Genomic DNA, 27,417 nt, shown 5'->3' on the forward strand with positions numbered 1-27,417 from the left:
CCATCCTTAACTGTGTCCCAGGATGAGCCCTCCTTTCTCAGCTTTCTTCTACCCTCCCCCACCCCTCATTCTTGCCCCCAAAGCCTCTGCTCAGTTATCCCTCCCCCCCTCCCTCTCTCACAGCTCCGCCAAAGCCCCCTCCCCAATCCCTGTGGGCCTCTTGGGCCCAGCGCTTTAGCTCTGCACCTCCTTCAGGACTGCCGGTTGTCTCCCGGTTTCACTCGTCCAACGGGGTGCCGGGTCCCCTAAGACAGACCTGGGTGGGGGCTGGGCAGGCGCCAGGCCACGGTGGGCTCTACAGGGGTCTCGTGTGTGGCTCTCCCTCCTCCCTGGCAGGCCCAGGAGGAGCCGTGCCTGAGGCCAAGTCAGGAGAAAGGACGACGGAGAGCCAGGTGCAGTCCCTAAAACAGGCTCTTTAATAACATTATGTCTTCACTGAAGAGCTTCGCTTTTCCCACCCAGCGCCGGGCGGGGGCCGGCAGGGTCCGTGGGACGCACGGCCACGTGGGCCATCGCCCCGCGGCCGGGCGGGTCCGGGTGGCCACAGGGCCTTGGTGCCGCCCGCGCCGGCCTAGTAGAAGGAGTACTGGTTCTCGACGGCGCGCGTGCGGCCCCGGGCGCCCTCTCCCGGCCCGGTCTCTGGGGGCTCGTCGGCGCCCCCGCCCGCCGCCTCCAGCCGGCGCTCGGCGCTGTTGCTGCGGCTGCGCGCGCTCAGCGGGCCCTCGACCGGGCGCGAGGCGCCGGGCACAGACGCTGCCGAGGACGACGAGGCGGATGAGGACGAGGCGCCGCCGGCCTCCGAGGGCGAGGCGGGCGGGCAGGCGGCCGCGGCGAGGCTGGAGAAGTAGTGCTGGCCGGCCGGCTCGCTCCAGCAGGTCGGGGGCGCGGGCGCAGCGCTGGGCGAGGGCCCCGGCTCTGCAACGGGAGACCGCGGGCCGTCAGCGCCAAGCCTGGGCCCTGGCCACCCCCCGACCCCCAGTCCCGGCGTGCAGACAGGGGCCAGAGCCCCGGAGGAACGGGGTGGCCTGGCATCACACAGGGAGCCGGGAACCCGAATTCAGCGCGCCGGGTTCCAGCCCACCTCCCCGATAACTAAAGTCATGGGTATAGGCGGCACCCGCGTGCCAGGCACCCTCACTCACCCCTCCAAGGCTTCCTTCCTTCAACAGCTCAGCACTGAGCCCCACCTGTGCAGGGATCTAAGGGACTCCACCCCCTTCCACCTGCCGGGAATTACTCAGGACACGGATCCCTCAGGGCTGCCGCTCTCCCGCCAATCCTGATGCCCGGGTTGCTTACAACTTGCCCAAGACCGGGAGCTCATCCCACGGGTCTAGCAGGGTGGCAGCCTGAGGGTGATGCCCTCCCCCACTGCCCACCTGTCTGTTTGCACGGGCCAGGTAGGGGCATCTTACCAGGTGGGGGGCCCTGGGCCCGCACATAGCTGCGAAGGGTGATGTCTGCAGAGCCCCCGGACTCCAGCGGGATGGGGTGGGTGTGGAAGTGGCGGAGCATGTCGAGCACAGACTGGAACCACAGGTGCTGCACGTGGCACTGCCCGTGGCCGTTCAAGGACAGGCGCAGGTGCTGTGGGCATAGATGGGTGTGGTCAGTGTGGGGTGCGGGGGTCTTGGATTGGCCCCACGCTTGGCAAGTGCCTTGGAAGGTCACAGGGAGGACCAGGTCTCACAGAGGCCACAGGGGTGGTGTCAGAGTGGGGGCGCCTCACACATGAGCCCATCTTAGGGGGGCGGGGGTCATGCCTGTGGTGGGGATGGGGAATGAGGGCCACAGAGCCAGGCTGGGACTGGAGGGAGCATGCATCTGTCCCTATGCTGGGAACACCCACATCAGGCCCCTCGCACACCCCCTCCGTCCCTAGTCTCCAAAAGCCCTAGAAGGTAGAGATTACAGCCTCCATATTAGAGATAGGGAAACCCAGGCACAGGGAGGGGGAGACTCGCCAGCAGCCGCAGAGCACAGAGCTAGGAAGAGAACTCGTGTTTGGGTGACCCTCCCAGCCCAGCAGCTAGGGGTCTGCCCACTGTCCCCGTACAGGCAAAGCCCAGCAGGCTGCAAACAACCCCCAGGGAGGCTGGGGACGAATGGCTGCAGACACTGCTCAACTGTGCTGCAGCGGGAGAGAGAGCAGCATGGAGGAACAGCGCCCACGTGGGCCAGGCGCCTCAGGGAGAGAGGAGCCACAGGCCTGCGGTCTCTAGTGGTGAGCCACAGGTCTCTGGCTTCGGCCCTTGTTTGCTCCATGTGTATCTCGCAAGGGGAAGAGTGGCCGTCTCTGGGGTGTGTGTGGCAACAGGGGTGATGATAGGAGGGTACATGGGATGGGGGAGCTGGCCTCCTAGTACAGGAGAGAGAAACCCTGGGGAGGAGGGGAGTGTTCCCACGAGTGAGTTCTGCCATTCGGCAGGGCCAGAAGTTGCCAGAACAGTGTGGGCAAAGCCGGGGAGACATTCCTTTGGGCTCAGCCCAAAAGGAACAGCATAGTGGAGTCACATGACAGCTGCAAGTTGGGGTGGGGCCTTTGGGGACAGAGACCCAGGGCAGAGCTGGGCCCCAGGGAGCGTGTGCCTCTCAGTCTTTGGAAAAACATTCCAGACATTTCTTATCTGAAGGTGAAAAGTGAGGCCTCGGAAGGCAGAGGTCTTCCTTCCCTGGAGGTGTATGAGTGGGAAGCTGCTCTATCCCGCCACTAACGTCTCCAGCTCTGCACAGGACTCTGGACAGACACCGTGCTCTGAGAGGCACCAGCTGTGGTGAGTACAAAGTTCAGGGCTGGGCTTTGCCCTGGAAAGAGTGGAGCCTCCGGCTCTGTCTCCCCTCCAAACATCCTGACCCCACCCCCCGACCCCACCCGCCTGCCCCATGCCCCACGGTGGGCTGGGCACCATCCGAGCCTCAGGCTTGGGCATGCATCAGATCTGGGCCCTCCGAGGAGGCTGCCTTGGGGCCGTGCTGGCTGAGAAGTGAACTCCGGGTCAGCCTGCCGGGGACAGCGTAAAGCGCCTGGTTGTCAGAGGAGCTGGTGAGGGCAGCTGCTTTCCAAGGAGGAGTCCCCAGGGAAGCGCTGCCCATGGGGCCAGGGGAGGGCCTGAGCCGGGCCAGCCGGGGGCTGGGACACTGGCTGCCAGTGCAGGCCTGGAGCAGGAGTCCTAGGGTGCCCCCTCCTCCAGCAAGGACTGACGGGAACTGTGTCCTGGGTGGAGCCAGGGCTGGGTCTGTTTCCTTAGCGGAAACTCAGGATGGGGGGAGGGGAGTTTGAGGTTCCTGCCCACTCTGTCACACTGAAACCCCCCACGGTCACTGGACTTTCTGTCATGTTTTCCTTTGTGCCTTATGTCATTATTAGCACGCATGCCCCTCCTTGAGAGCCCGCCTTCTGGGTTCACAGCCGTGCCTTTGCCCTGCCCCGTCTGGACCACTCTTCCACTTGTCTTCACCTCAAGGATTCTCTGTCCATTGCACGTCTCAGGTCAAGGTCCTCTCCTACTCTGGCTGGTGGGGTCAAAAGCCTCTTCTGGCGCCCCCTGCTCTGTGGCCCTCCTGCCGGGCCCAGCTCCTCCCCTTCTGCCTGGTTCTCTAGGGCCCACCGTGTGTGGTTCCCTTCCACAACCCCTGGCCTGGTCTGAGCACAGGCCTGGCCCGCAGCGGGGGACCACGAGGGGCTGGTGAGCTGTGCCGAGCAGGGGACAAGAGGGGCTCTTGGGTGCTTGGAGCATTGGTGGACCCCAGCCCTGTACTGAGGTGGCTCTCAGTGGAGACCCTCAGGAGCCCTGGTGCTACGTGATCCCCAACGCACAGGGTCAAAGTCAAACCCTCAGAAGGGCCCCGCCTCCTGGGGGCTCGGCCACCAGCAGGTGATTTCCCCACCGGATAATGGCGAAGCCATGTCTGGGGCAGACTGCAGCCCCACGGAGAGGTGCAGGAGGGATGCGAGTGATTCGGAGCATGGCCGGGGGTAGGGCCACCTCAGCCCGCCTCCCCCTGGGCTGGATACTTCCCCCCTGTGCCCCCCGCCTTCCCTGACTTACCTTGGCCTTGCCCTGGAAGTTGAAGGTCAGCACGTACTCCCCAGGCCGAGTCTCACTCTGGCGGATCACGAAGAGGCCGTGGCTCCGGGGCCCGCCTGCCAGAACCAGCTGAGCTGCCTTGACCCGTGACAGTGTCCCGTGGAACCAGGGGTAGTCAGAGAGCTCCAGCTCGGGCTCAGCCTCGGGCTCCGGCTCTGCTCCGTCCTCCACTGCAGAGGGATGACAGTGTGAGAGGCGTGGGGGAGAGAGGGGGCACGTAAACGAGAAAAGGGGTGCATCACCTTGTTGCATGTAAGATGCTGCTCAATAATTCAGAACGAGGCAGGGAGCTGACCCGCCCACTAAACATATGAGGTAAACTGAGGCACGGAGAGGAGAAAATGATAGAATAAGAGAATGTAGATTTAAACTACAGACTGGTTTAGCCAATAGCTTCATGATAAGAATGTATCAAATGATGGGATGGGTGCCTTTTGTCTCAAGGAAAGACCATTAATAGCAATTGGTGGCACTTCCCTGGTGGCGCAGTGGTTAAGAATCCGCCTGCCAATGCAGGAGACACAGGTTCGAGCCCCGGTCCGGGAAGACCCCGTGTGCCGCGGAGCAACTAAGCCCGTGCGCCACAACTACTGAGGCTGCACTCTAGAGCCCGCAAACCACAACTACTGAGCCCACGTGCCACAACTACGGAAGCCCGCCTGTCTAGAGCCCATGCTCGGCAGCAAGAGAAGCCACCGCAACGAAGAGTAGCCCCCGCTCGCCGCAACTAGAGAAAGCCCGCGCGCAGCAACAAGGACCCAACGCAGCCAAAAATAAATAAATAATTAAAAAAAAAAAAAAACAATTGGCAAATGGTTTCTGTTCTCATGTAACACACATTAAATGTTCTTGCACCTCCTGAACCAGTAACAGAACTCCTCAATACCCCAGCTGTATCTGCTGGTATGTATAACATCAGAATATGCTTATTTCATAGTCATCGTCCAGTTTTCTCTGGTTTGGTGGGATCACTTAGTTTCCTGGGGTCACTCTCTAAGTCGGCAACAAACCTGGGAACAAATCAAGTGTCTGTGTCCCCGAACCCTCGTTACAACCCTTTGCACCCCTTTCTGTGAGCATTTTCTACTGAAACCAGGGCCCGTGGGAGGGGTCACATTCCCGGACTAGCCTGCAAAAGCCAGAACAACCGAGTAGCTGTGCAAAGGACCCAGTGGGATGAAATGTCTGAGGCTCAGGAAGGGCTTGGGAGAGGCCTGGGGGTGCCTGTGGCCTCGGGCGGGGGTGCAGGGAGGGGCAGCAGGAAGAGTGCAGCCCCACTGCACCTGTGTTATTGCTGTCACTGCCGCTGCCACCTGGGGACTCCAGGGTCTCCAGGAAGGTCTCCAGCGGGACATGGACCAGGGACTCCCCGACGGCATCTCGAGCTCGGCTGTGTGGGGCTGTCACCACGGCTGCCGTTGTCTCTAGGGGCCGGGGCAGGTCCGCTGCTGGAGAAATGGCAGGTGAGAAGCACGTCTGTCTGTCTGACCATCTTTGAGCGACCGTCCCCTCCGACCCTGCCTCCACTCCTCCAGCCAGCTCTGTCCCCACCTACCATCCGTCAGGAGCTCACAGCTGCAAGAGGCCACACGGCTGGCCAGACAGCTTCCCCGGGCACAGGGGAGATCGGCATCTTCCTCGCTGTCCCTGCGAAGGCAAGAAAGCGCAACCATGTCCTGCCATGGGACTCGGACCACAGGCTCATGGAGCCAGGCGGTGGCAGACAGTCCCAAGGCCGGCATCAGCCCTGTCCCTCTGCCACATCCTCAGCTTGCTCTGTGGCCACCATGTGAGTGACCGGGCCATATGGAGATGTCTCCTGGTGCGTGCAGCTCTCCTGGAGGTCACATGACCCCTGCCCCCTAACCCATGACAGGCTGCCCTCCTCCTAGGATCCCACGGAGGCCCTCATACAGGGGCAGGGCATGGTGGTAGGCGGGGCCGGGGCCAGCTCCCTTCCCTGCCCTGGGCCTTTGTCTCCCCATCTGTGCCACAAAGTGAGCTTCACCTTCACGAGGGCTGGGGAACGAGTGCGCGGAGCCGATGGCGGGGAGGGCGGCAGGGGAGGGATAACGACCACTTTGGGGATGGGGGTGGCGGGGTGGGGGGGCCCTGGGAGGCACTCAGGACTTTAATTGTGCTTCCTTAAATGAACCTGGTAATTCGGAGGCAGCAGCCCCTCCCCCGGGGCTTCGCTCACCCCAGTAGCCAGAGCTGCTGCCAAGCGCTCAGCCTGCTGGCCCGCCTGCCCCACCTCCTCCCGGCCTCGGGCCTCTCCCGCGTGGTGCCGCCAGCCTCCCTGCTGTTCCTCCCGCACACGGCTGACCACAGCTGCCCTTATTACCAGCCGTGGCTCCCCACTGCCCCGACCTACCAGCTTCCGGCGCTCTCACGGAAGTCTCCTCCTCATGGGCTCTAATTCCAGTCACCCGAGGGCCCCGACATTCCCCGCGAGTCCCGGGTCCTCGCACACCTCCACAGCCTTCGCTGGGCTGTTCTCTCTGCCCTCCTCCTTGCCGCCCCCAGCACCCTCTGCCAGGCTCAGGCCCACCCTTTGTTTAAGCCGCAGAGAAGGGGGGCACCTCTACCACTATAGCTTCTCGGAGCCCCAGGACTGGATTAGGGGCCTCCCGGCTGGTCCCCCACCCCTGGCACTTTGGGCTCACCCCATCACTACCCCTCTCCTAGTGGTTTCAGCCTCCCCTGGCGTGAGAACAAGACTTGATTTAACTTCCCTCCAAGTCCCCAGACCCTAAACCTACAGAGCCTGCTGGGAATGGGGGTGTGGGTGATCTGGCCAGCACCCACCTGGATTGGACTGCAATGAGAAAAGCCCATGTGTCAAGCTCAGCTCCTGCCCTCCCCGTGAAGGCTGGACCAAGGGCACAGCCGAGCTAGGCCCCCCCACCCCATCTTCCCATCCTAGGAGCACTTGGGCACTCACCCAGGGTCCACACAGCCCTGGATGTCAGCTACCCACGAGTGCTTCTGCAGGGAGTCGATGGTCTCCAGGATGTACTCTGCTCCGTTCTCCACCTGGGGAGGGGGTGGCGAGAGTCCAGATCACGGTCAGCAGCCTCAGCGGGGGCTCCCGAGCCCAGGACAAACGGCTCATCCCAGCCCTCCGCCTTGGGGGCTCACTGGTGAGGGCAGCAGGAAAGACAGTGGGGTCCCGGGGCGGAGCCCACACGCTCAGCAGCCCCTTCCTCCTGGGCCCACCGCTGGGGATCGTGGAGATGATGTCCAGCCCTGCTGAGCCCAGGTCCTCAGGCCCTGGAGATGGCCATGCTGGCTGGGTAAGGGATGGGGAGGTGGGGTGGAAGGGCATCACAACCCTCAAGTCTGTGAGGGGCCGGCTGGCCCAGCACTGAGTTGAGGGCCCACACGCCTTTGCGCCTGGAACTCCGCCTCTGTGGCCACACCCCTGGGATAAGAAGCCTCCAGAAGGGAAACAAGGAGGAGAAAGCCGGGCCCAGAGTGTGATCCTGCATATACATTGTCTGAAGAACTCTTCCCAACAGCCCCGTGAGGGAGGTGATGCTTTCCCCATTGTACAGATGAGAAGACTGAGGTTCAGAGAGCTCAGGTAACTCTCTCAAAGTCACACTAGCGCTCGGCGGAGGTGCTGGGACCCGAACCTAGGTCTCTAAGGCCAAGGCCTGGGCTCTGATCTTCTTGTCGCGTGTCTCAGTAGAAAGCAGTTGGACTCCCAGCATCTCAGAGCTGGGACGGTCCTCGGAACTTCCTTCATCCCCTCTCTGAATGGATGGGGAACCTGAGGCCCACAGCGGGCCGGCAGGTGAGCCCGTTGGCCTCAGGGCTTCTGAGCGTAATCAGAGACACAGAGGCCACCCAGCTGTCGGGGGCGAGGCTCTGACCTGTCTCATCCAGCAGATGAGAGCGCCAGGCAGGGAGGGGCCGTGTCCTCAGCCCCCGCCTGGGGTGACTCAGGGTATGGGGTTGGCAGATGTTTGCTAAATGAATAAGACAGTTCATGACTAAACAACCAGGGACAGTAGAAACATAAACCCAACCGGGAGCCTGGAGAGGAAGTGCGGGCGCCCTCCATGCAGCTTCGGGTGGGTAGAACCGGGCCTCCTTGGGGACTTGGCCCCACAAACACGCTCTAATGCTCCAAGGAGGCACAGGGCCACAGCCCTGGCAGCCCGGAGCCGTGTCCTCAGCAACCCAAGCAGGCCACCCCGGCGATGTGGAGCCTGGGAAAAAGAGGAGCTGCCCCCAGACTCACTGGGGTGCCTCCCTGCCCACCCTCAGGGCCTTTGTGCCCTCTGTGGGACCAGGCAGGTTCCCACACTCCAGTGCTGGTGACAGGAGCATTTGCATAACTGCTGCAGGCTGGCTACCAGTTCCTGTCTGTGGGGTGGGTGCTTGCTGACTCCAGTGGGGGAAGGGAGGGGAGGAAGTGAAACTCAGGACCTTCACCCAGGCGCGGGAGGAAATGGGAACGGGCCCGCACACGGTGGACTTGGACGACACCTGGGGCATTTGGCTTTGGAGCCCAGGCCAGGATTCACATCCTAGCCATGTGCTTGACATCTGCGTAGGATCCTGGGACCCCCAACCAGGGCTCCCTCCCCCTGCCCTGCTGCTGGTCCTTTACCCTCACCTCCCCCGACACTGCCCTCAAGCTCTGCCACCCATGAGGGATCTGTGGGGCCCGGGGTGGGGCTCACCTTGAGCACGAACGTGTTGTCCTTCTCCGGCATCTCCAGGGGCATGGTGGTGCGGACCTCAATGATGGCCGACAGAGGGATGCTGACTTTGGGCCTGGAGGCCTGGGAGGCCAGAGGAAAGGACAGTGAGACAGTGGCCCCAGGGCCTCCTGAAGCCCTCTCCCCCCTCCCCACTCCCAGAGGTCAGGGCAGCCCTCAGCTTAGGATGTCAGGCAGCCTTGGCACAGAGGTGTCCCAATCCCCATTTCACAGATGGGTAAGTTGAGGGAGTTCCTGGGAAACAGAGGGACCTCCCCATACAGTCACACAGCGAGTCAGGGACAGAGCTGGGACTGACATGAGTCTCCCACCTCTGAGCCCTGAGGGGGGGAACTCTGCCCCAGCTGCCCTTCCGCCCAGCGCACCTACCGGATCTGTGGTTTTCACATTTTTCACCTTGACCCATAGTAAGAAATACATTTGACGTTGTGACCCAGTACACACACACAGGTAAAAATATCTCTGAAACACATGTTTCACCAGACAATATTTACCCTGACTGTGTGATGGAGTGTGAGATTTTCTATTCTATTCTAGTTCATTTAAAAAAAAATGCTCATCTCCCCCTTCAGACTAGATTTTCCACAGCACAGGTCTGGAGCCTCAACTCAGAACAGGACTCCTGGAGCCAGGCAGGCCGTGTCTCTAGGTGGAGGCAAAGGGACCAGTGTGGGATTTAACCAAGGTGAGCCGGCAGGACTCCTGGGGACGGCCACTCCGTACCTGGACCCCCCACTCTGCCCCAAAGCTCCTGGCTCTGGCCTGAAGGCCCCCGGGGCTGCCTTGAGACTGAGATTCCTGGCAGGGCTTGGGCTTTGGGACAGGGGCTTTCTTAGGAGGAAAGGGAAGGGCCACACGTTGGGTGGGCAGGCAGATGGGAATTCCTGGCAGCACTGGCTGCCATCCAGCAGAGCAGGGCTGTGCTTGGGGCGGTGACTGCGAGGCTCAGCTGACCGTGGCAGGCCATCAAGCCAGCCAGCGGGGCAGGGGCTGCGGTCCTGGAGTGGGTGGAGCGGACAGGTCTGCAGTGAAGGCTAGTCTGGGAACTATCGCTGGGCTCCCGCTGGCCACAGGCGGTGATTCCTCTGCCTTGCACTTGAGGCCCGCCTGTCTTGGCCTAGCTGCCTCTCAGCCGGCTCCAGCTCACTGTTACCACTTCCCTGGACGGAGCCATCAGGGTGTTTCACGACCCCAGATCTTGGCTCACTCAGCCTGAGTCTCCAGAAATGCCTGTCCTGGGGCCCTGCCACCTGGTGAACACTTATGAAGCTTCTCCTCCTTGTGGCCCCCAGAGCACCCTGTGCTCACCCCACTGAGGTTTGTTTTACCATCCAGTCCAGCAAATATCACTTGGCTGGTGGTTCCCTAATGGCAGGGGGCCAGCATCATTGCTCCCTGGGTCCCAGGGCTGGCCGGCCTAGGGCTATGAGGGCACCTGGGGTCCAGGAGACTTTTCCTGCAGGGTGAGTGAGAGGGCAGGATGCTGGAAGCCTGACACACGGGGCTGTATGAAAGAGCAGGCTGAGGGTCCCCAAAACAGCCCCTAAGCCTGCAGACCCCAAGCCCCAGTCTGCTCCAAGGGTGCAGCTAGGCCTTCAGGGGCAAGAGGAGGAAGAAATCTGGACTGCGGGTGGGTGAACAGGACTCAAAGGCAGGAGGAGTGTCAGCAGGGGCTCCCCGTGGGGCTCATACACCCTGGAACCAAACATATTTGGGAAACCGGACCTGAGCCCTCACCAGGCATGCTTCCCACCTGGCTCACTCCTGAATTCACAAACATTTGCATGAGAAAAGGAGGGTCTGAGGCCAGATCTTGGATAGGAACCCACCTGCCTTTCGCAGAGGTTGGGAAAGTGACCCCTCAGGAAGCCTGCCCTCTGCCAGCGGTGAATGGTGGGCTGCAGAGGGCACCGGCTGCTGTGTCCCCTCCCTCGAGGGCAGCAAACGTGCTATCTACAGCTGAGCAGCTGTGGTTACCACTCAGGGCCCAGAGGCATTGAAGCCCTGCCCTGTGGGTGACCCTGGGCAAGCCCCACCCCACTTCCCACCCCTCACTGGGCCTCGCTCTCCCTGTCTGACAAACGGTGGAGTTGGGCTTAGTGGCCTATGACTCTCTCAGGGACCTAAAGGTGGGGGCCTGGGCAGCCAAAAAGTCCTTGGTGAGTCTGGGCATCCTGGGACTTGGGGAGAAAGCTCTTCAGAGAGTCAGTGTGTCCCTGGGAGATCACCTCTCATGCGGCTCATGGGCACCCCGCCTTGGGGAGCCCACACCCTGCACCTCCAGGGGAGAAAGGCAAGGGGGAGCATCCAGCGTCCCGACAGACAGGGAGATGGAGAAGGAGGCAAGACGCAGGGTGGCTAAAGACAGCGGGGAAAGAATGGGCCCAGAGGTGGGTGAGGGCCCTGGGCGGACAACCCTCCACCCTTCCAAACCTCCCAGTGTACCAGGAGCTCCCAGCTCCATGCTCCTTTCATTCCCGAGACCATCAGGGTGATGGGTATAATTAGCTCAGCTCTGCCTCCCGCGAGCTGCGTGACTTTGGGCAGCCCACACCCCCTCCCTTCGTTCTCTTCTCTTCTTCTGTGACCTGGGGACCATGCTGCCCGCCTTGCCGGGGCAACTGGGAGGATGAGGGCTCTCAGAAAGCGGGCTCTATTGTTAGAGTTATTCCCTCTTCCCAAACAAGGCAGATTTGCTCCCCTGGAGGAGACCCAAAGCTGCCCTCAGGGCTCTGACGTTGAGCCCCCAAGAGACGGGAGGGCACAGTGCACTCAGGTGAGCAGCCATGCTGCTGACAGCCAGGAGAAGCTTAGCTTTTGAAATCTGGGCCGGAAAGGGGCCACCTGGGCAGGGGCTGGGCTGGAGCGTGGCAGCTAAGCTGGGGGACAAGCAGATTTCCCCTGAGCCAGATGCAGACCTCCGGCAGGCCCTCTGTGAGTGTGCCAATGTCATTGCCTCCTTTCCTCTCTGGGGAGGCTCCAGCCACCCAGGGGCCCCAGGTGAGGAAGAGGAGTCCAGGCAGCCAGGCTCTCCAATACCTCCAAGAACAGTACCCAGAACCCCTTCTGTAGCCAGAGGGCCCTTCTGACACCTCACAGGCAGAAAGAGAGGGCCTGAGGGGTGACTCGTCCCAGAGGCAGAGGGGGGCCCCTGGCATCCCACGCTCCTGACCCTGAATACTCCATCCTGCCGATCAGCTCAGGCAGTGCGGTCCCCGAAGCCAGCCCCTCCATGGTCCCCCCAGGTGGGGGTGGGCACTCACCTTGGGCGGCACGAAGAACTCTAGGCGGAAGCGCTCGCCTGCCACGGCCCTGCGCAGGAGCAGGCGACACTTCTGCCACTGGGCGGCGCCCCCGGGGCCCGCGGCCGCGTCGTCGGCCACCATGAAGCGCAGCGCGCCCTCGCGCTGGATGTCCACCAGCTCCACCTTGGCCGCTAGCGTCCGCGACAGCCGCAGGCGCCGCGTCCACTTGTCGCGCGGCTCGGCTGGGGGCTCGGCGGCCCGCGGGGCGGCGTCGGGCTCGGGCGAGGAGCGCCGGTGCCACATGTCGCGCACGCCGTCCACCACGCACAGGCTCATATTGCGCAACGAGAAGCCCTTGCGGACGCGGGCCTTGGCCGCCGCGTGCGCCGACACGTCCTCGGAGCTCCGCGAGTAGCCGTAGGGCGCGGCTTTGAGCGCCGGGGGCCCCGAGGGCTCGGGCTCCATGGCGTCTGGGGGCTCGGGCGCTCCCCGGGGCGCCGGCCCGGCCACCAGCACGCGGCGCACCTCCTCGCTGAACACGTCCAGGAAGTTGGCGGCGAAGTGGCGGGAGAAGGAGGCCCCGGCGTCGGGCGTGTCGTAGGCCGGGTTGTCCCGCAGGAAACGGCAGAACTTGTGCGCGAAATCCACGGCAGCCGCCTGCGCGTGCAGTTCACAGAACTGCCGCCAGTCCGGGACCGGAACCGGGACCGGGGCGGCGGCGGCGGCGGCGGCGGAGCCGGGGGCGGCACCATTCATGGCTCCCGTCCCATCGCAGCCCCCGGAGGCTGCAGGTGAGAGGAGCGAGTGAGTGAATTCCTGACCCATGTCCAGAGGGCCCACCTGCCCCACTCCCCCAGGGCTGTGTGCAAGCTTCAATGTGTGAGGACAACCAGGCAGGGGGGACACGTGTCTGCAAGAGGGGCACTCTCCTTCAAGCGGCAGTCTCAGGGAACCCCAAGGTCATTCCTGGGCTTGGCGAGGGAGGCTGGGATGACAGACGCCTTCAAGTGGGGTCCCCAATGACCCTCCAAGTGACCTCGCTTCCCTGAGTACCCTCTTCTGAGGGTCCCCAAAGTTTGGTGGACAGGAAGCAGTCATGTGCAATCCTCTTGGCTCTACCTTTGAAATATACCAAGAACCCCACCCCTCCTTTGCTCTCCGCCATCCGTGCTGCTGGCCTGGGACCCACGCAACCCTTTCTCCTGTCTGCAGTATTTTAGCAGCCTCTTCATTGGTCCCCCGGAACCTGACCTCACTCCCTATAGCCTGTTCTCCACCCAGGAACCCAGTCATTTCTGAAACATAAGACAGATCAGGCCCTCCGCTGCTCAGAATCCTGCAATGGTTTCCCACCCCACTCAGAGTAGAAGCCAAAGTCCTACCCACGGCCCCCAAGGCCTCACGTGACCTGCCTCCATTTGACTGAGCTTACCTCCCGCCACTCTTCTTGCCCACTCTGCTCTGGTCACACCCGAGTCCCATCCCAGGGCCTTTGCACTTGCGATTTTCTCTTGTACTTGCCTGGAATGTCCTCTCCCCACAACCCCTCACGTTTTTCAGGTTTCTGTTCAAATACCATCTTGTCCGATAGCTCTCCTTGCCCACCGCTCTATTTAGAATAAGAAATTCTCCACCCAGCGCTGGTGTCTCCGTGCCCTCTGCCTGCTTACTTTTCTCCACAGTGCTTATCCTCATCTGACAGTCTGTTTATCCACTTGCTTGGTCTCGTTCCACCGCCACCCCCCACCAGCACCACATCCTCCCCGGAGAATACCAGCTCCACAAGGCAGCGGTTTTGACAGCCTCGTATGTGGCTGTGTCCCCAGTGCTGGGTACATGGCAGGCACTCAGTAAAGGCCGAATGAATGAATGAACAAATGAATGTGCTCAGCACACCAGGCATGCCACAGCTGTCCCTGCCCAAGCCGTCACATGGGGCCTGAGAACACACAGCTTGTTAGTGACAGAACAGGGATTCTCACGCTGACTCTGAGACTTTGGGGGTCACCTCCCAGTGTGGATCCAGTATGACCAGTTTTTCATACTGGCATTGAAGGTGCCGCTTCTTCAGACTTCTTTCCCTCACCGTGGACTGGCTGCCTGCTCTACTTGTGTTCCCACCTCCTGGAATCCTGTTCTCTCCAGAGCTCCCATCCAAACTGGACCTTCCTGAAGAGGCCCTGACCGGGGAATCCCACCTTTCTCCTCCTGTCCCCAGGTGCCCCCACGCTTCCTCACTCCGGATCGCCGAACTGCGTGGTGTGTGTCTAGTCATCTGGGGGCCTTGCCCCCTCATCCCCCATCACTCCTGGGGGCACAGGCCCAGCCATTCTGTTTATGCATCTCGTCCCCAACAGGCCAGGGTAAAAATTACTGGTGGAGAAGAAGCGGGGTGCTGCGGTCCTGCCCTGCCTTAGGGAGCCCCTGTCTGAGGGGGCCGGCCAGTGTTAGGGGAACTGAGACAGGGGGTCATGCCCTCGCCTGCTTTGCAGGATCCCCACAATTCCCAGCATGGCCCTTCCCTCACAGCTCCTGGGAGCACCATCTCCTCTCTCCTCTGGGATCCAAACTCTGTAACTAATCACCAGGTAAAAATAGCTGCCCCACTTCTGTGAGATCATCTGTGGGGCCTCTGGGCCATAGGGTACCGTGGGAATTCCCTCTCACCTTGGGGCAACCTGGGCCATCTATCTGCAGTCAATAACCACAGGACAGCCCCAGGGAGGAAACAGGCCACTTGATGAGGCCACTTAGCACTGAGGACAGTTTTCCTTCCAAACCAGAAGGTCTCCTCAGAGGCTCTCACCCCAGCACTGGGGGGAGAGTAGCAGGGAGTTCAGAGGGCTTCCTGGAGGAGGTGGGGCTTGCACTGGGCTTCATGCTGGCAAAGAGGATGAAGGGTGACTTCACTGCAGCCATGAGCAGTAACTCGGAGGCAGACTTTTCAGGACATGGGAGAGGGGCTGGGGGAGAACAGGGGCTGAGGCACCCATGAATATGGCTCATTCTGGGCCTTTCTCCTGCCCTGCACTTCCTTCTCATCTAGCTAACTCCTACTCATCCTTCAAGAATGAATCCAGGGGCCACTTCCTCCAGGAAGCCTTCCCTGACCTCCCCTGCCTCCCCAGCCCAGGAGACAGGTGTTTCCTCTGAGCTCCCACAGTCCCTGCCTGTGCATCCCTCTAACGAGGCGCCCACCGCAGGGTGCCCCAGGTATCTGTTTCCATGTCTGTCTCCCACCTGGCACAGGCACTCCTTGGGGGCAGAAGGCAGGCCTGAGTCATATGCCCGGAATGGGGGTGGAGGCAGGAATGCACCTGCCACCGTCACCAAGGCCTTGGCCTGACCTGTGGAGAGCGGGCGTTTCTGAGGGTGGGGCGGGGACGAGGCCCTGCAGCTGAGTTTGTGAAGCCCCGTCCCTGGGCTCCAAGCCCATCCATTTACCCAGCAGGGCAGTGCTCCCCACAGGGGCCATCTCTCTCCCTCCTGAGACCACCAGGAGGGTCAGACTAGGTGACAGGGCAGCCTGGGAAGGGCTAGCACTGGAGCCAGCAGCAACGTGTGGATGCCCCACTTGCCATAATTTTGCCCTCCATGGGGCAGGTGGGGGCAGGGAGGAAGTCGGTCCCAGTGCCACATCCTCAAGCATCAATCCCCGCCCCTCCCACTCTTCCTGCTGGTTGAGAATATTCTTGGCAAGAAGGGGTAGAGTGGAGGGACAGGACCCAGGGGAGAGGCTTTCACTGGGTGAGGGGGCAGGGGGAGGGTCCCATCTAGGCCTCACTGGAGGCATGGGTGGAACTCGGAGAGGAATCTGCCAAGGGTAGGGGGCACATGTCCTAGGCAGGCACTGGCCTGGGATGCACAGAGGTTGGGGCTGCCTTGACCTCCCCCCTCCCCTGCCCTGACCTCTTGCTGACTGGCCAGGAGCCTATGGGCCTGATGCCCAGCACAGCAGCCCTCACTGTCCCCTGGGTCCAGCTGGGGCTACACAGAAGTGGCAGGGGCTGTACAGACAGGGGTAGAAGTCACAAGCAGCCGGGCCAGCCCGGGAGCCCCAGCCCTAGTTACAGACCCAGGCCCAGGCATGGCTCTCTGAGAAGGGGAGGCCGCAAGCCAAGAGGAAGACGGCTCAGCCCCAGCAGGGCACGGGTGTGCTGTCCCCAACTGCCCGTGGGCCAGAACTGGGGAGGAGACCGAGTGCAGGGACTCTGCTGACCTGGGCTCCAGGCCTGACCCCACTGCTCTCTGGGTGAAGGATGCTGACCTCAACTCCAGCCTCTGGGCCTCAGTTTCCTCACTTTAAAAATGAGGATGAGGGAATTCCCTGGTGGTCCAGTGGTTAGGAGTCCGCGCTTCCACTGCAGGGAGCACAGGTTTGATCCCTGGTCAGGGAACTAAGATCCCGCAAGCTGCGTGGCATGGTGAAGAAAAAACAAAAAATGAGGATGAGGGGCCGCCCCTCCCTGGAAGGACAGTACAGGAAGTGGTCTCTGCTGTGTTATAATCCATGCGTACCTGTGGGTAGGACTAGGGCTCTCCAAACCTTTGGGTGGAGCCAGGAGGTCTTCAGGGACCAGTCAGTGTTACACCCAATCAATCATTCTGCAGGTGACCACAGACCCAGATGTGGGAAAAGCAGAGCCTCAGGGGGAGGGGAACCCAGAGGTACCAGAAGCAGGGTGGATGAACTCACCGGGCTCCTACTGTCTGGCCTGTCCGGGAAGGCTTATGGATTGACTCCAGCTGGCCCTGGGCTCTCCCTCCTCCAGTGGCTCCTTGGGAATTTCCGCCTGAGTCTCTGCCTGTGTTACTCTCCAGCCGGCTGGAACTTTCTTCCTCACTCCGCTGACTAGTCAAATTCTGCCCCACCTTTAGGCTATGTAAAACACTCTCCTCTTCCAGGAAGCCTTCCCCCTACACTGGCCCTTCCATCCTGAGCTCCCAAGGCCCCTGTGGTCCTTGGCCCTCTTGCTTCCATGGGCCGGGTCCCAGCTCCCCCTCCTCTGGACCCAGGGAGCCAGGAGAAACCTGCCGAGTCAGTGCGGGACAGCAATGGACTGGCCAGTGGGAGATGTGGGCTCTGTCTCGGGCCAGGCCCTATGTCTCCCGAGGCCTCGGCTCCCCATGGGGGGCTGGAGCAGTGGCCTCCAACGGCCCCTGTCATGGCCCTTGGACACTGAAGACTGGGGCCCTACAGTCCCTCCAGGAGTGGGACCAGAGGCAGGCAGGAGGTTGCCTCTCACCTTCACGGGCTTCTTCTATGAGGACTCCGGTGGAGACAAAGGGAGCCCCACCCCCATTCCGCCTGGCCTGGGGATCAGGTGGTGGCCCCCCAGTGGCCCTGGGTGGGCAGACTACCCTCCCCAATCCATCACCCTGGGGTTCTTCCAGGCTCAGCTGGGCTGTCTGGCTTCTCCTCCTGGAGCAATGTTTTTTGTTCCCATCTTGCCAGGGCCAGAGGGTGATGGGATGGGGCTTCAGGGAGGCAGGGCAGGGGGTGGGATGGGGAGGGAAAGCATAATCCAGTCCCTGCCTGTTGCCTTTCCAAGCCATGGACTCTCCTAACCCCTCTGCCAAGAACCAGACGGGAGAATCCCCCAACCCCCACCCGGTTAGGCTGGCCTTCCGGTGGTAAAAATAGCACTGACAATTGGAAAAGAGGAAAGAAAGCCAGCCATCAGCCCCCAGTGGCACGCAGTTCCGGACCCCATGGCCAGGTCATTCCTTAAAATATTAATGAGGCGGCCTAGCCACCCTGCTAATGGGCCGGTGACCAATCAATCCAGCGCACAGTGGGCAGCGGCCTGGAGGGGCGGGGAGGCACCGGCGCGGTCCAGGCCCACACCTGCGGGGGAGGGGGGAGTGTTCCAGGGAGCCCCAGCTGGAGCTGGCCTCCCCACCACAGGAGACAACCAGCCCGCAGGGAGGGAAGGAGGCCCTGCAGAGCACACCAGCCGCCCAGCAAGCTGAAAGGCTGCCCTCCGGGTGGGGGGCAAGGCCTGAGCGGCACCCGCCTCTGTGCTGTGTTCCGGGGTGGGCTGGACAGTGCTACCCGCCCTACCGCGAACCACTCCCGATGGGGAAACCGAGGCCTCTCCTTGGGGCCTCCCCAACACAAGGAGAGGAGAGAAGGCCTCCCCCGGCTGCCCCCTGCCCTCTGGGAAGCTGGCCCCTACCACGCTCACCGATGTCCTGTCCTCCAGGCTTCTCAGGACCACCGGCCTGGCCCGGCCCAGCCCAGCCGACCGCGCACTTTACCACCAAGCCTCCTCCCAGCTGCCCTCCCGGCCTCTGTGGGACCGTATCCCCCGGTCGCCCCTCTGCACCCCGCCCCCTGCAGCACACAGACAACCTTCAGGCCCGCGACGGAGGCAGAGTACCCAGGGCTCATTCTGTTTCACTGTTGGTGCTTGGACGTTGGTTCTTAAATCTACTCCCTCCCCCTTCCCCCCCCAGAAAGTGTCCTCACAGGGCAGGCCCTGAACCAAGGCCTCCTGCAAGAAGGACGTGCGGCTGGAATTCCCTGACCTTCCCCACCCAGAATATCTGTGCTCGACCCATGACCCTGGCTGGAGGCGGGAGTGGGCGTGGTTTCTGGAACTGGCCGGGTCTTCGCTGCAGAGTGGGTCTGGGGAGGAGCTGATTAGCGACAGGGACAGGTGTGGATTAAGAACGCTTGGGACTCTGCCCCTGCCTGTGGGGGTCGGGGTTGGGGGAGGGAGGGGCGGCGCGGGACTCAGCTGGCTCTGGCTTTTCTGAGTATCAGTTTCCGCAGCTGTAAAGTGGGACCATCCTGCCCGCCCACGCAGACCTGCCTGCTTCGTGGTCCAAGGCCTGTGCTGAGGAGCGTCGCCGGGAGGTGGCTGCTAAAAGCTGGCGGAGCAGCTCTGTGCCCTCACGCCTTCCACGCAACTGCTAGCCTTTGCCACCGTGGGAGCGGGGAAGCCCTTCTGCTGAGCCCCCGAGCTTGACAAGCCCCTCTGGCTCTGGGACCTGCAGACCCCTGGTCCAAGGGGGCCCCACAGCTGCATCCGACAGCTGCTTCCATCACGGGGGCCCCGTGGCCGGGGCGTCTCCCCTCCTCCACATCTGACCATCTGACACATGGGACAGTGGAGTGGTTAAAAGCCCGAGATCTGGAGCCAGACCGGCTGGCTTTGAATCCCAGCTCCTCTGCTTCCTAGCCGTGTGACTCAGCCTCCTGGGGCCTCAGTTTCCTCATCTGTTAAAACAGAGGGTAAAAGAGCAATGACCTCAAAGGGCTGCCATGAGGATTAAATAAGTGATTTGTTTAACAAGCAAAGCTCCTCTGCTTCTACTTCCTAAATGTCTTGTATTCATTCCCTCTTTTCCTCCCACTCCTCTGGGCAGAGGACTCCTCCCAAACCTCCTTGTTTCTCACGATCCCCCCGAACCCCTGACAAATCCAGGCTCCACAGTGTGGCCAAGGTCATCTTTCTAGGACTCACATCCAATTGGGCTATGCCCCTGTTTAAAACCCTTCTCCTCTCACATCTTCCCTGCCAGGAAGTGAGGATTCTCCTGTCATACCAATGAGGAAATGAGGTTCTGGTGAAGGAGGTGACTAGCCCATCATTCACTGGATTTGTACTGAACTCCCACCATGTGTCAGGAGCCATGCTGGTGGGTCCAGGGCCACAGACTGGTGAGGGGGGAGTGTGAGGCCAAGTTCACGTCTGTCCCTTTCTGTAGCACATGCTACTCCCAGCAGGGCTTTGTCACTGGGGAGCCCTCACTCTGAGGGCACAGTAGGGGGACCCAGGCCCTGCCTGGGGAAAGGAGATGGCCATTCTCAGAGGAGAGGGCTCTCTGACAGGCTGGAGGGCAGGGGAATCCAGGGCTGGGCCCTGCAGGAAGTCGACATCAGATGAGCAGGGAGCGGGGGCCCCAGGACAATAAGCTATGCTGGGGCCTGGGGGCTCAGGAGGGAAGCCTATCCTCCTTCAGGAGCACCTGGTGCTGGACAGCTCCTGGACAGGCTCTGTAGGTGGAGAGCAGGCTGGGATGGCTCTAGCCGCACTGGCCCTGCCATCCTGGCATTGCAGAGCAGACGCACCAACCCCTCTCCATCCTTGGCCTGAGCCTCGCAGTCCCTTCCTCTCTCCCGGTGTAATGGATCTCACCTAGGCCCTGATTCATAACCCTCCCAGACCTCTCTGGGCCATGGCCCAGCCCCGCAAATCTGCCGGACATCCCCGTCAACCCCTTAGCCCACCAGTCTGCCTTCCGGCTTTTTTCACGATACACGTACCAGCGACTCCTAACTGACACCTCCAGTGCCTCCCCTCGGTTCTGAGTATCCCAGAACTCGGTACTGTAGTAAAGCATCCCCAGGCCTTTTCCCAAACAACTGAACTCCCAGCCTGGCTGAGCTCAGCCACCTCAAACGCCCCACATCCAAGTTTTAATACATCCTCTTCCTCCAACCCCTGCTTGTCCACTGCTCGGGGTCTCAACGTGCAGCCCGGCACTGCCCCACCTGCTTCTCTGCCCCAGTAGCTGGCAGGCCCCTGAGCCCAAGGGGGCCCCGGGAACGCCCCCCCCCTTTGTCCTGTCCCGGCCTCCACTCTGCCCACCCTGCCCCTGGTCCCTCTACAACACCACATGGCTTGTGGCCTGTCTTCTCTACCAAACCGTGAGTCCCCAGCTGGGTGTTATACCCGCCCCCAGCTGGGCCCTAGACACAGAGGGTCGGAAGTATCTGGCGAATGGAGCCCAAACCCTGCTTCACCCAGAGGAGCCAAAAGATGCCGTACTCCCACATACTGCTCTGCCCAAACAGGCATGGGCCGTGACCTCCTCTAGACGTTGAAGAGTCACCCCTGCTCTCCCCGGGACAGAGCACAGCCATAAAAACAGACGCACCCGGGCTTCCCTGGTGGCGCAGTCGTTGAGAGTCCGCCTGCCGATGCAGGGCACGCGGGTTCGTGCCCCGGTCCGGGAAGATCCCACCTGCCGCGAAGCGGCTGGGCCCGTGGGCCATGGCCGCTGAGCCTGCGCGTCCGGAGCCTGTGCTCCGCAACGGGAGAGGCCACAGCAGTGAGAGCCCCGCGTACCGCAAAACAAAACAAAACAAAAAAACCCAAAAAACAGACCCACCCAGGTGAGTGGGGAAGAGAAACCTCCCCAGTTTCCAAAGCTGCCGCCGCCCCTCCAGCCCCACGTGGACAGTGAAAGAGCAGGAAGCGAGGCAGGCTCTAAGACTGGACCCGAATGGCATGGGGACAGCTGCCAGGAGGCCCAATATACCTAAACTCCCAATTCCCTACAACCCAGAATAGACAGGCAGTGCAGGAGGTAGAAGCCAGTTTCTTGTCAGACAGAAGCGGTTTGGAAGCCTGGCTTGTTGGTTGAGTGACTTTGGGCAAGTCATTTCACTTCCTTGAATCTGTTTCCTTCTCTGCAAAATGGGGATAATAATAGAACCAAACCCCCAGGGTTGTTGTGAAGTTTACATGAGAAACGCCACAGAGGCCCTCAGCCTGGCACGAGTCAGCTCGAAACCAAATGCTCAGCCCTGGGGGTCCAGGCTCCACCTGAGTGGGGGTCCCACCTCCTAGGGAAGCTCACCCTTGGGTGTGTGAGGGGGTTCTCCTTGGGAGACCCACAAAGTAGGGAGGAGGGGTCTAGAGATTTTAGACAGAGTTTTCACAGTAAGGGTAAGAAAAAAAGCATATGCATTTACTCTTGACTCCTCAGAACCATTCAATTATCCCGCATCAGGATCTCCTGCCCATCATCATTCACGCCTTCTAGAGGGGGAGAGGAGGCAGTCTGTGGGAAACTGTCTCTGAGAACCCCATAAACGCCCTGAACCTTGCCACTGCCCCCACGGCCAGACCTCCAAAGTTCTTAGAGCTGAAGGGTTCTAGGTCACTCCCAGCCGATGACCTTCTGGATGGGGCAGGGAGGCCAGGATGGAAGAGATTTGTTCAAAGTGGGGGGCAGGGTTGGGGGGTGGTTCAGCTCACACCCCCAACAGAGGCAGCCAAAGTCTCTTAGGGTAAGCATCCCCTGGCTCCTCCGTTCTCTTAGGGGTGCCCATTCACCCCATGCTCAGCGACCTGTGTTGGAGGGGGCAACTCTTGCCGGTCACCCAGCTAGGAGGTAGGCAGCACCATCCCCATTTTACAGGGTATTTAATGGAGGCTCAAAGGGCAAAGGTAGGGTTCAATCCAGGTTTGACTCCCAGCCCTGAGGCTCTCCCCTGCACCAGCTGGCCTATCCTTGTCCACGGTCACTCCTGGGGCTGTCCAGTCTGCCCCGCGCGGCTCCTGAGGGGTCCCAGTCATTGCAGACTCCTCCCCCTGAAGACCTCACTTCGTGGGCTGCTGGGGTCCCTGCCTCTGCCCGGTCCTGGCCCGCTGGTTTGGCGCGGTGCCGGGCCCCGCGCTGCCCGCAGGTTTATCAATGGCCGAGGCCGAAAGGACTGAATGGAGGGCATGAACCCGCCCCTTCTTAAAGGCGCCGGCCTCTCCGGCACCCTCAGCGATCCTCCCCCCTATCGAGGGCTGCAGGAGAGTTCCCAGGGTGGGCGGGTCGAGAATGGAGACCGTGAGAAAGAAGGCCTGGGCCAAATGGAGGGCGTGCCGGCCCAGCGACGGTGGTCTGGGTAGGGTCCCTCCCGTGGCCGGCACCCTCCTTCCAGGTTGGCCCTCCCCCAGCCCCCGCAGCCTAGGGAAGAGACCCCAGCGCTCCAGCCCCCCCAGCCCCCAGCCAGAGACCCCTCCTCCAGGGGGCCCGCTGCGCTCGCCCCACCAAGGGGCCTGGGCCCTGGGAAGGGGCCTGGGCGCAGCTGCTCCGGAGGCGGCTCGGCCCCTCCCGCCACTCCCGCCCGGCCCGGGATGGGGGTCGGAGAGCCGATCCCCGCCGGGGGGCGCGTCTCCTCCGTCGCGCTCCCTCCCACCCGCGCACACAAAGACAACACGCGCGGACCGGGGAGCGTGCGGCCGCGCTCCCCAGAGCAGCAGTGCGCACACACACGCGCGCCCTCAGGGACGGATGGAGTCCGGGGTGATGGACGGGGGGACGAGGGAACTGAGGACAAGCAGGCCATACCTACAGGCGCGCAGCTGTGGCCGGGAGGGCCGGGGCGCCGGAGGAGCGCTGCCCGGACCGCGGCCGGCCTCCCGGGGCCCGGCGGCTCATGGCCAGCGAGGGGTTCGGGGTCCCTCCGGGAGGGAGCTGGCGTTGGCGGCGGCTCCTCCCTCCGTCGTCCACAACCTCGAAGGCTCGTGCGCTCCTCACTGGCCCAGCGCGGCCCCGGTTCGGCTCTCTAGGCGGCCGAGCCCCGCGCGCTCCGAGCCCAGCCCCGCGCAGCGCGCGCCCCGCCCGCTCCCCCTCCTACCCTCTGCCCGTGCGGCGCGCGCCTTCCCGGCCCCGCCCCCGCCTCGGGCTCGGCCCCCTCGCCCCTCGCAGGTCCCGCCCCCGCCGCGCCCCCCGCCCTCAGCACGAGCCTGTTCGGCGCCCGCCGCTGCTGCTCGCGGCCTCCGGGTGGCGGCGGTGGCGGCGGCTGGACTGCCGAGCCTTGGGGCCCAGAGGGGTTAGGAGCTGGCTTGCAGCCGCTGCATTTGGGGCGAGAGTCCGCGGCTGCCGGGTCTCGCGGAGCAGGCTCCAAGCCAGGCTCCGGAATCCCCGCCGTGCAGAGGCGTCCCCCGGAGCCGGGGGTGGTGGCCCCGGGAGCGTGGCGGGTGGAGGCCGGGTGGGTGGCCTGAGTAGTAGGGTAGTGGGGTGTATGGGGCGTGGGCGCCCGGCGGGGGCCCCGGACCCTCCGGCGTGGGGACAGTGGGCGTCTCGAGAAAACCCAGATGTCCCAACGGGAGAAGTCAACGTCTGGTTCTCATAAATCCCAAGGTCGAGCACCACGCCCCCTCCCCCCAGCGCTCCGGTGCAGGAAATAGCCCCGGGGCTACAGGGCAGGGAAGACCCGAGCACAGGTCCCACCTCCCCACCTTCACAGTGATGGGGACACTGACGCCACCCGGGTAGGTCTTCAGAGGTCACACAGGGCTGATGGGGGGGAGGGGAACACAGCCCTGTCTTCCTCACTCCTGCTTGGTTCTGCAACCCCAAAACCCGGGGCATGGGTTAGGGCAGATCCCAGTCTGGCTGAAAGAACAAAGACTGCCGCTGGCCTTTGCGAAAGCTTGAGGACTAACCCCTGGGGAGCTGGGGGCCTCCAGGAGGCTTCCCAGAAGAGATGGAGGGGCTCCAGCAGGCCTGGAAGGCGCCCGAGAGGAGCAGAAGGGCATCAGTGTGAGCGGAAGTGTGGAAGGGCTGCTCAGAGATGAGACCTATTGCTTGCTCCTTGGGGGGTGCCGGACTCCTCCCCTCCTCTCCATTCTTGGAGGCCGGGTGGGTGGCCTGAGTAGTAGGGTAGTGGGGTAACTGCCCCAGGCCCTCAGTTCCCACAGGCAGTTAGATCTGCGGCTCCCTGCCTTTGCTAAACCCTCTGCAGCCCCACCTCTGGCCGTTCTGTGATCTACCATGGTCTTCCTGCTAGCTGGGAGTGCCTCCACATGTTGCCCTCCCCCACCCATAGTGACCTCTGACCTTTGTGACCTCTGACCTGTAGAGAGCTCTTTAACTTTTCCCAAAGCCATTTCGCATCTCTAATTTCCCAGGAAGCAGGACAGGCAAAGAAGGTTTTTTTCCCAGTCTTGTGGATGGAAAGGGTGGGGCCTAGAGAGAAGCGGTGGGCTGGTGAAGGTGGAGACTGCCCCGGAGTCCTCACCTCCGGCCTGCCAGCCCTGGGCTGCCCTCCACAGGGGCTCTAAAGCAAGGCAGGCCTGGTCTGAGGCCCTGGTACCCGGCCCCTACCCTTCCACACAGACCGGCTGCTCTCTCGCCAGGACCTGGCTAGCAAACACTTAGTGAAAGCTTAGGTGCGGACCAAACACCGTTTGGAGCTGCACAGAAGGCCTGGACATCTGGCTGGGAACCTGACCTATGAAGGGGGCTGGGAGGCGTGTGGGAGTGTAGGGGTGGGTGCGTGACCGCCTGCAGAGTGGGAGAGAGGGAGGCTCCACACTGCGCGGTCTGGCTGTGGACCCCACCCTCCTGGGAGATGGGAGAGCCTGGTCCCCCAGAGGACTAACCTGGTTCCGAGTAGTGGGCTGAGCTCCACTGGTGGGCTGTCATTGGCCAGGGAGGGTCGTGGGGTGTGGAGCCCCGGGCAGGACAAGAACGCTGATCGCCAGGGAGGAGGAAGTGAGGGGTACTCTGACCTACAAGGAGGAACTGGTGGGAGAAGTGGAAGTGGCTGGGGTGGGGAAAGGGCCGGGGGGAGTGATTAGCCAAGAGTAGCTCTGTCATGGGGACAGGAGTGAGGGTCAGGGAGGAGAGGTCTATCTGGTGTCCCCAAGGGCAGGAGGCTCTGTGGCCTTAGAGGACGTTCTGATGGGATAGATGATGAGGGACGCTGGGGTGGGACCCCAAAGGGGACCCCTGGAATCACAAACTCTAGAGCATTCAGGGCTAAAACTCAGACAGGGATAGCGTGGGGGACTCTGGCCTGGTGGACTGCAGGGTGGGAGCTGGGTGTGGAGCCAGTCTCATGGGCCACCTGGCCAGTGGGATAACGCCAACCACCACAGACCAAGAGGAAGCCCTGTGTCTGGGTGGGAGGGGACCCACACCAGTGGGGCTGGGCTGGAGGCCAGGTGGCCTAGAACCTGTGACTCAGGGGTGTCCCCATGCAAGCCTGGCACAGGGGGCTTGGTGGGCATGGGCTCTGCAGTGCGTGGCAGGCAGGGCCCGAGGGAAAGGGAGAGTACACGGCTCCAGGGTACACAGAAAGGGAAGCAGGTGTTCCCTAGGAGTTGATATCACACATCCAACCATAGCCTGACAGGCAGTTCTTAAAAAAGGAATGGATTTCTCTTTTTGATTGGGTTGTCTGCTCAAGAGAACTCAGACAAGGAATTCCCTGGCGGTCCCGCGGTTGCAGCTCCGCGCTTCCACTGCAGGGGGCACGGGTTTGATCCCTGGTTGGGGAACTAGGATCCCACATGCCGCGCAGTGTGGCCAAAAAAAAAGAGAACTCAGACACTGTGAGTATGGGTTTCTGCAAAGCTCTGGACCCACTCAGGGAATTCTTGGGGATGAGAAAAGGGGGAGAGGCCTCCCACGTGTGGGGGACCGTGCCCCATGTCAGCAGAGCAGCCGTGAGGTCTAGCCATAGCTCCTGGGGGTGTCGCTGCGGGAACCCGCCCACCAGCCTCCTGTACCCTCAGAGTCACAGAGGGCAGGACACCGGTGTGGCTGCAACAATGGGTTTATTCAAAATTTGCAAAGCTGAACACGCAAGTGCAAATCTAAATTAGGAAGATCTGCCAGTGGCCCCGGGGTGGCCAGGCTAGGATGGCCCACAGCCAGTTCTGCTTGGCCAAGAAGCACTTGGGCCCCTCAGGCCAGTCCTTGGGTCTGAAGAGCCTGGGGCGTGGGTGCTCTTCCTCACCTAAAAGCCAGAAGAATACCTTGCTAAAGAAGAAAGCAAAAATCATAGTGGGTCTAAGGGGCTGGGAGCGGGTAAGAGAAACTATCCTGCCCTCTGGGGCTCCCTCTCTTCTTGGGGTGGGGTGGGGCCGTGATAAAGGCAGGTGGCGGGGCTGGACTCAAAGCCTGCCGGCCTGCAAGGAAGGGCTTCCATGCCTTGGTGGGATGGTGATGGATCCTAGGGGAGCCCAAGGGGATCCCGGGGCCTGGCACAGAGAGGCCCAGGGGATCCCAACTGGATCAACCACAGCCAGAATCAGTGGGAAAGCAGTATCATGGCTGGGAGGTCTCTGCCACCAGGGCTAGTGGTCAGGCTGCGGGTGAGACCCAGGCTGGGTCACCAGCCTGAGATGGGCCTGAAGGGGTCCCTTTGGCTCAATCTGGCTTGGCCTTGGGAGCCTTCTGGATTTAGGGAGCCGGATGTGGCTGAGACCATCTTCTAAGGGAGTCCAAGGAGACCTGGGGACCTCTGGCACTGGTGGCTGGAGGGCAAGGGCAGTCTACGTTGGGGATTCTCCAGGGAAGCCTAAGTCATTAGAAGCAGCTGAACAAGCAGGGGTGGGGAGTGCAGCCATCACTGTCGTGTCGGGGAAGCCCCGGGACATCACTGCCACAGGTCACCGGCTGCCGCCCCGTTGTCATTCTCGTGAAACTTGTGCAGGTGATCGGCGAACCTGTGGGTCACAGAAACCTTTTGCTGAGGCCGAGTGTGAAAAAGAGAGAAATGTAGGGGGCGGTGGGGGCCATGGAGATCTCCAAGGGGCGTGCACCTTGTGCTGGTGTGGGGGCCGGGGACAGTGGGCTTGGCAGGGGCCGTGGGGTGGACCAGAT

At 62.1% G+C, this 27,417-nt stretch overlaps 2 protein-coding genes across 6 annotated transcripts in view; both read right to left on the reverse strand.

The window, feature by feature from the left end:
• Window positions 1-260: 260 nt before the first annotated feature.
• Window positions 261-25,298, reverse strand: SH2B2 (SH2B adaptor protein 2). 3 transcript variants are annotated; one of them, XM_032606711.1, is made up of 9 exons: window positions 25,188-25,298; window positions 12,085-12,851; window positions 8,783-8,884; window positions 7,033-7,124; window positions 5,644-5,735; window positions 5,372-5,533; window positions 4,050-4,258; window positions 1,416-1,587; window positions 261-915 (listed from the first exon to the last, which is right to left on the reverse strand). In XM_032606711.1, the coding sequence occupies exons 1-9, from the start codon at window positions 25,228-25,230 to the stop codon at window positions 572-574; spliced, it is 1,983 nt and encodes a 660-aa protein (XP_032462602.1). In that variant the 5' UTR covers window positions 25,231-25,298; the 3' UTR covers window positions 261-571. The 3 variants fall into 3 exon arrangements, with proteins under 3 accessions (XP_032462602.1, XP_032462600.1, XP_032462603.1); XM_032606709.1 differs by having other exon boundaries at window positions 262-915; window positions 5,372-5,536; XM_032606712.1 differs by lacking the exon at window positions 25,188-25,298 and adding an exon at window positions 23,149-23,395 and having other exon boundaries at window positions 262-915; window positions 5,372-5,536.
• A 1,049-nt stretch (window positions 25,299-26,347) lies between these two features.
• The window catches only part of CUX1 (cut like homeobox 1), a 375,593-nt gene continuing 374,523 nt past the window's right edge, over window positions 26,348-27,417 (reverse strand). For all 3 annotated transcript variants that reach the window (XM_032604944.1, XM_032604943.1, XM_032604942.1), the window contains exon 23: window positions 26,348-27,260. In XM_032604944.1, coding sequence (XP_032460835.1) covers window positions 27,191-27,260 — 70 coding nt within the window. In that variant the 3' untranslated portion in view covers window positions 26,348-27,190. The remainder of the gene's footprint in view (window positions 27,261-27,417) is intronic.

This window comes from Phocoena sinus, chromosome 15 (genome assembly GCF_008692025.1).
Source record: "Phocoena sinus isolate mPhoSin1 chromosome 15, mPhoSin1.pri, whole genome shotgun sequence".
Lineage (NCBI taxonomy): Eukaryota > Metazoa > Chordata > Mammalia > Artiodactyla > Phocoenidae > Phocoena > Phocoena sinus.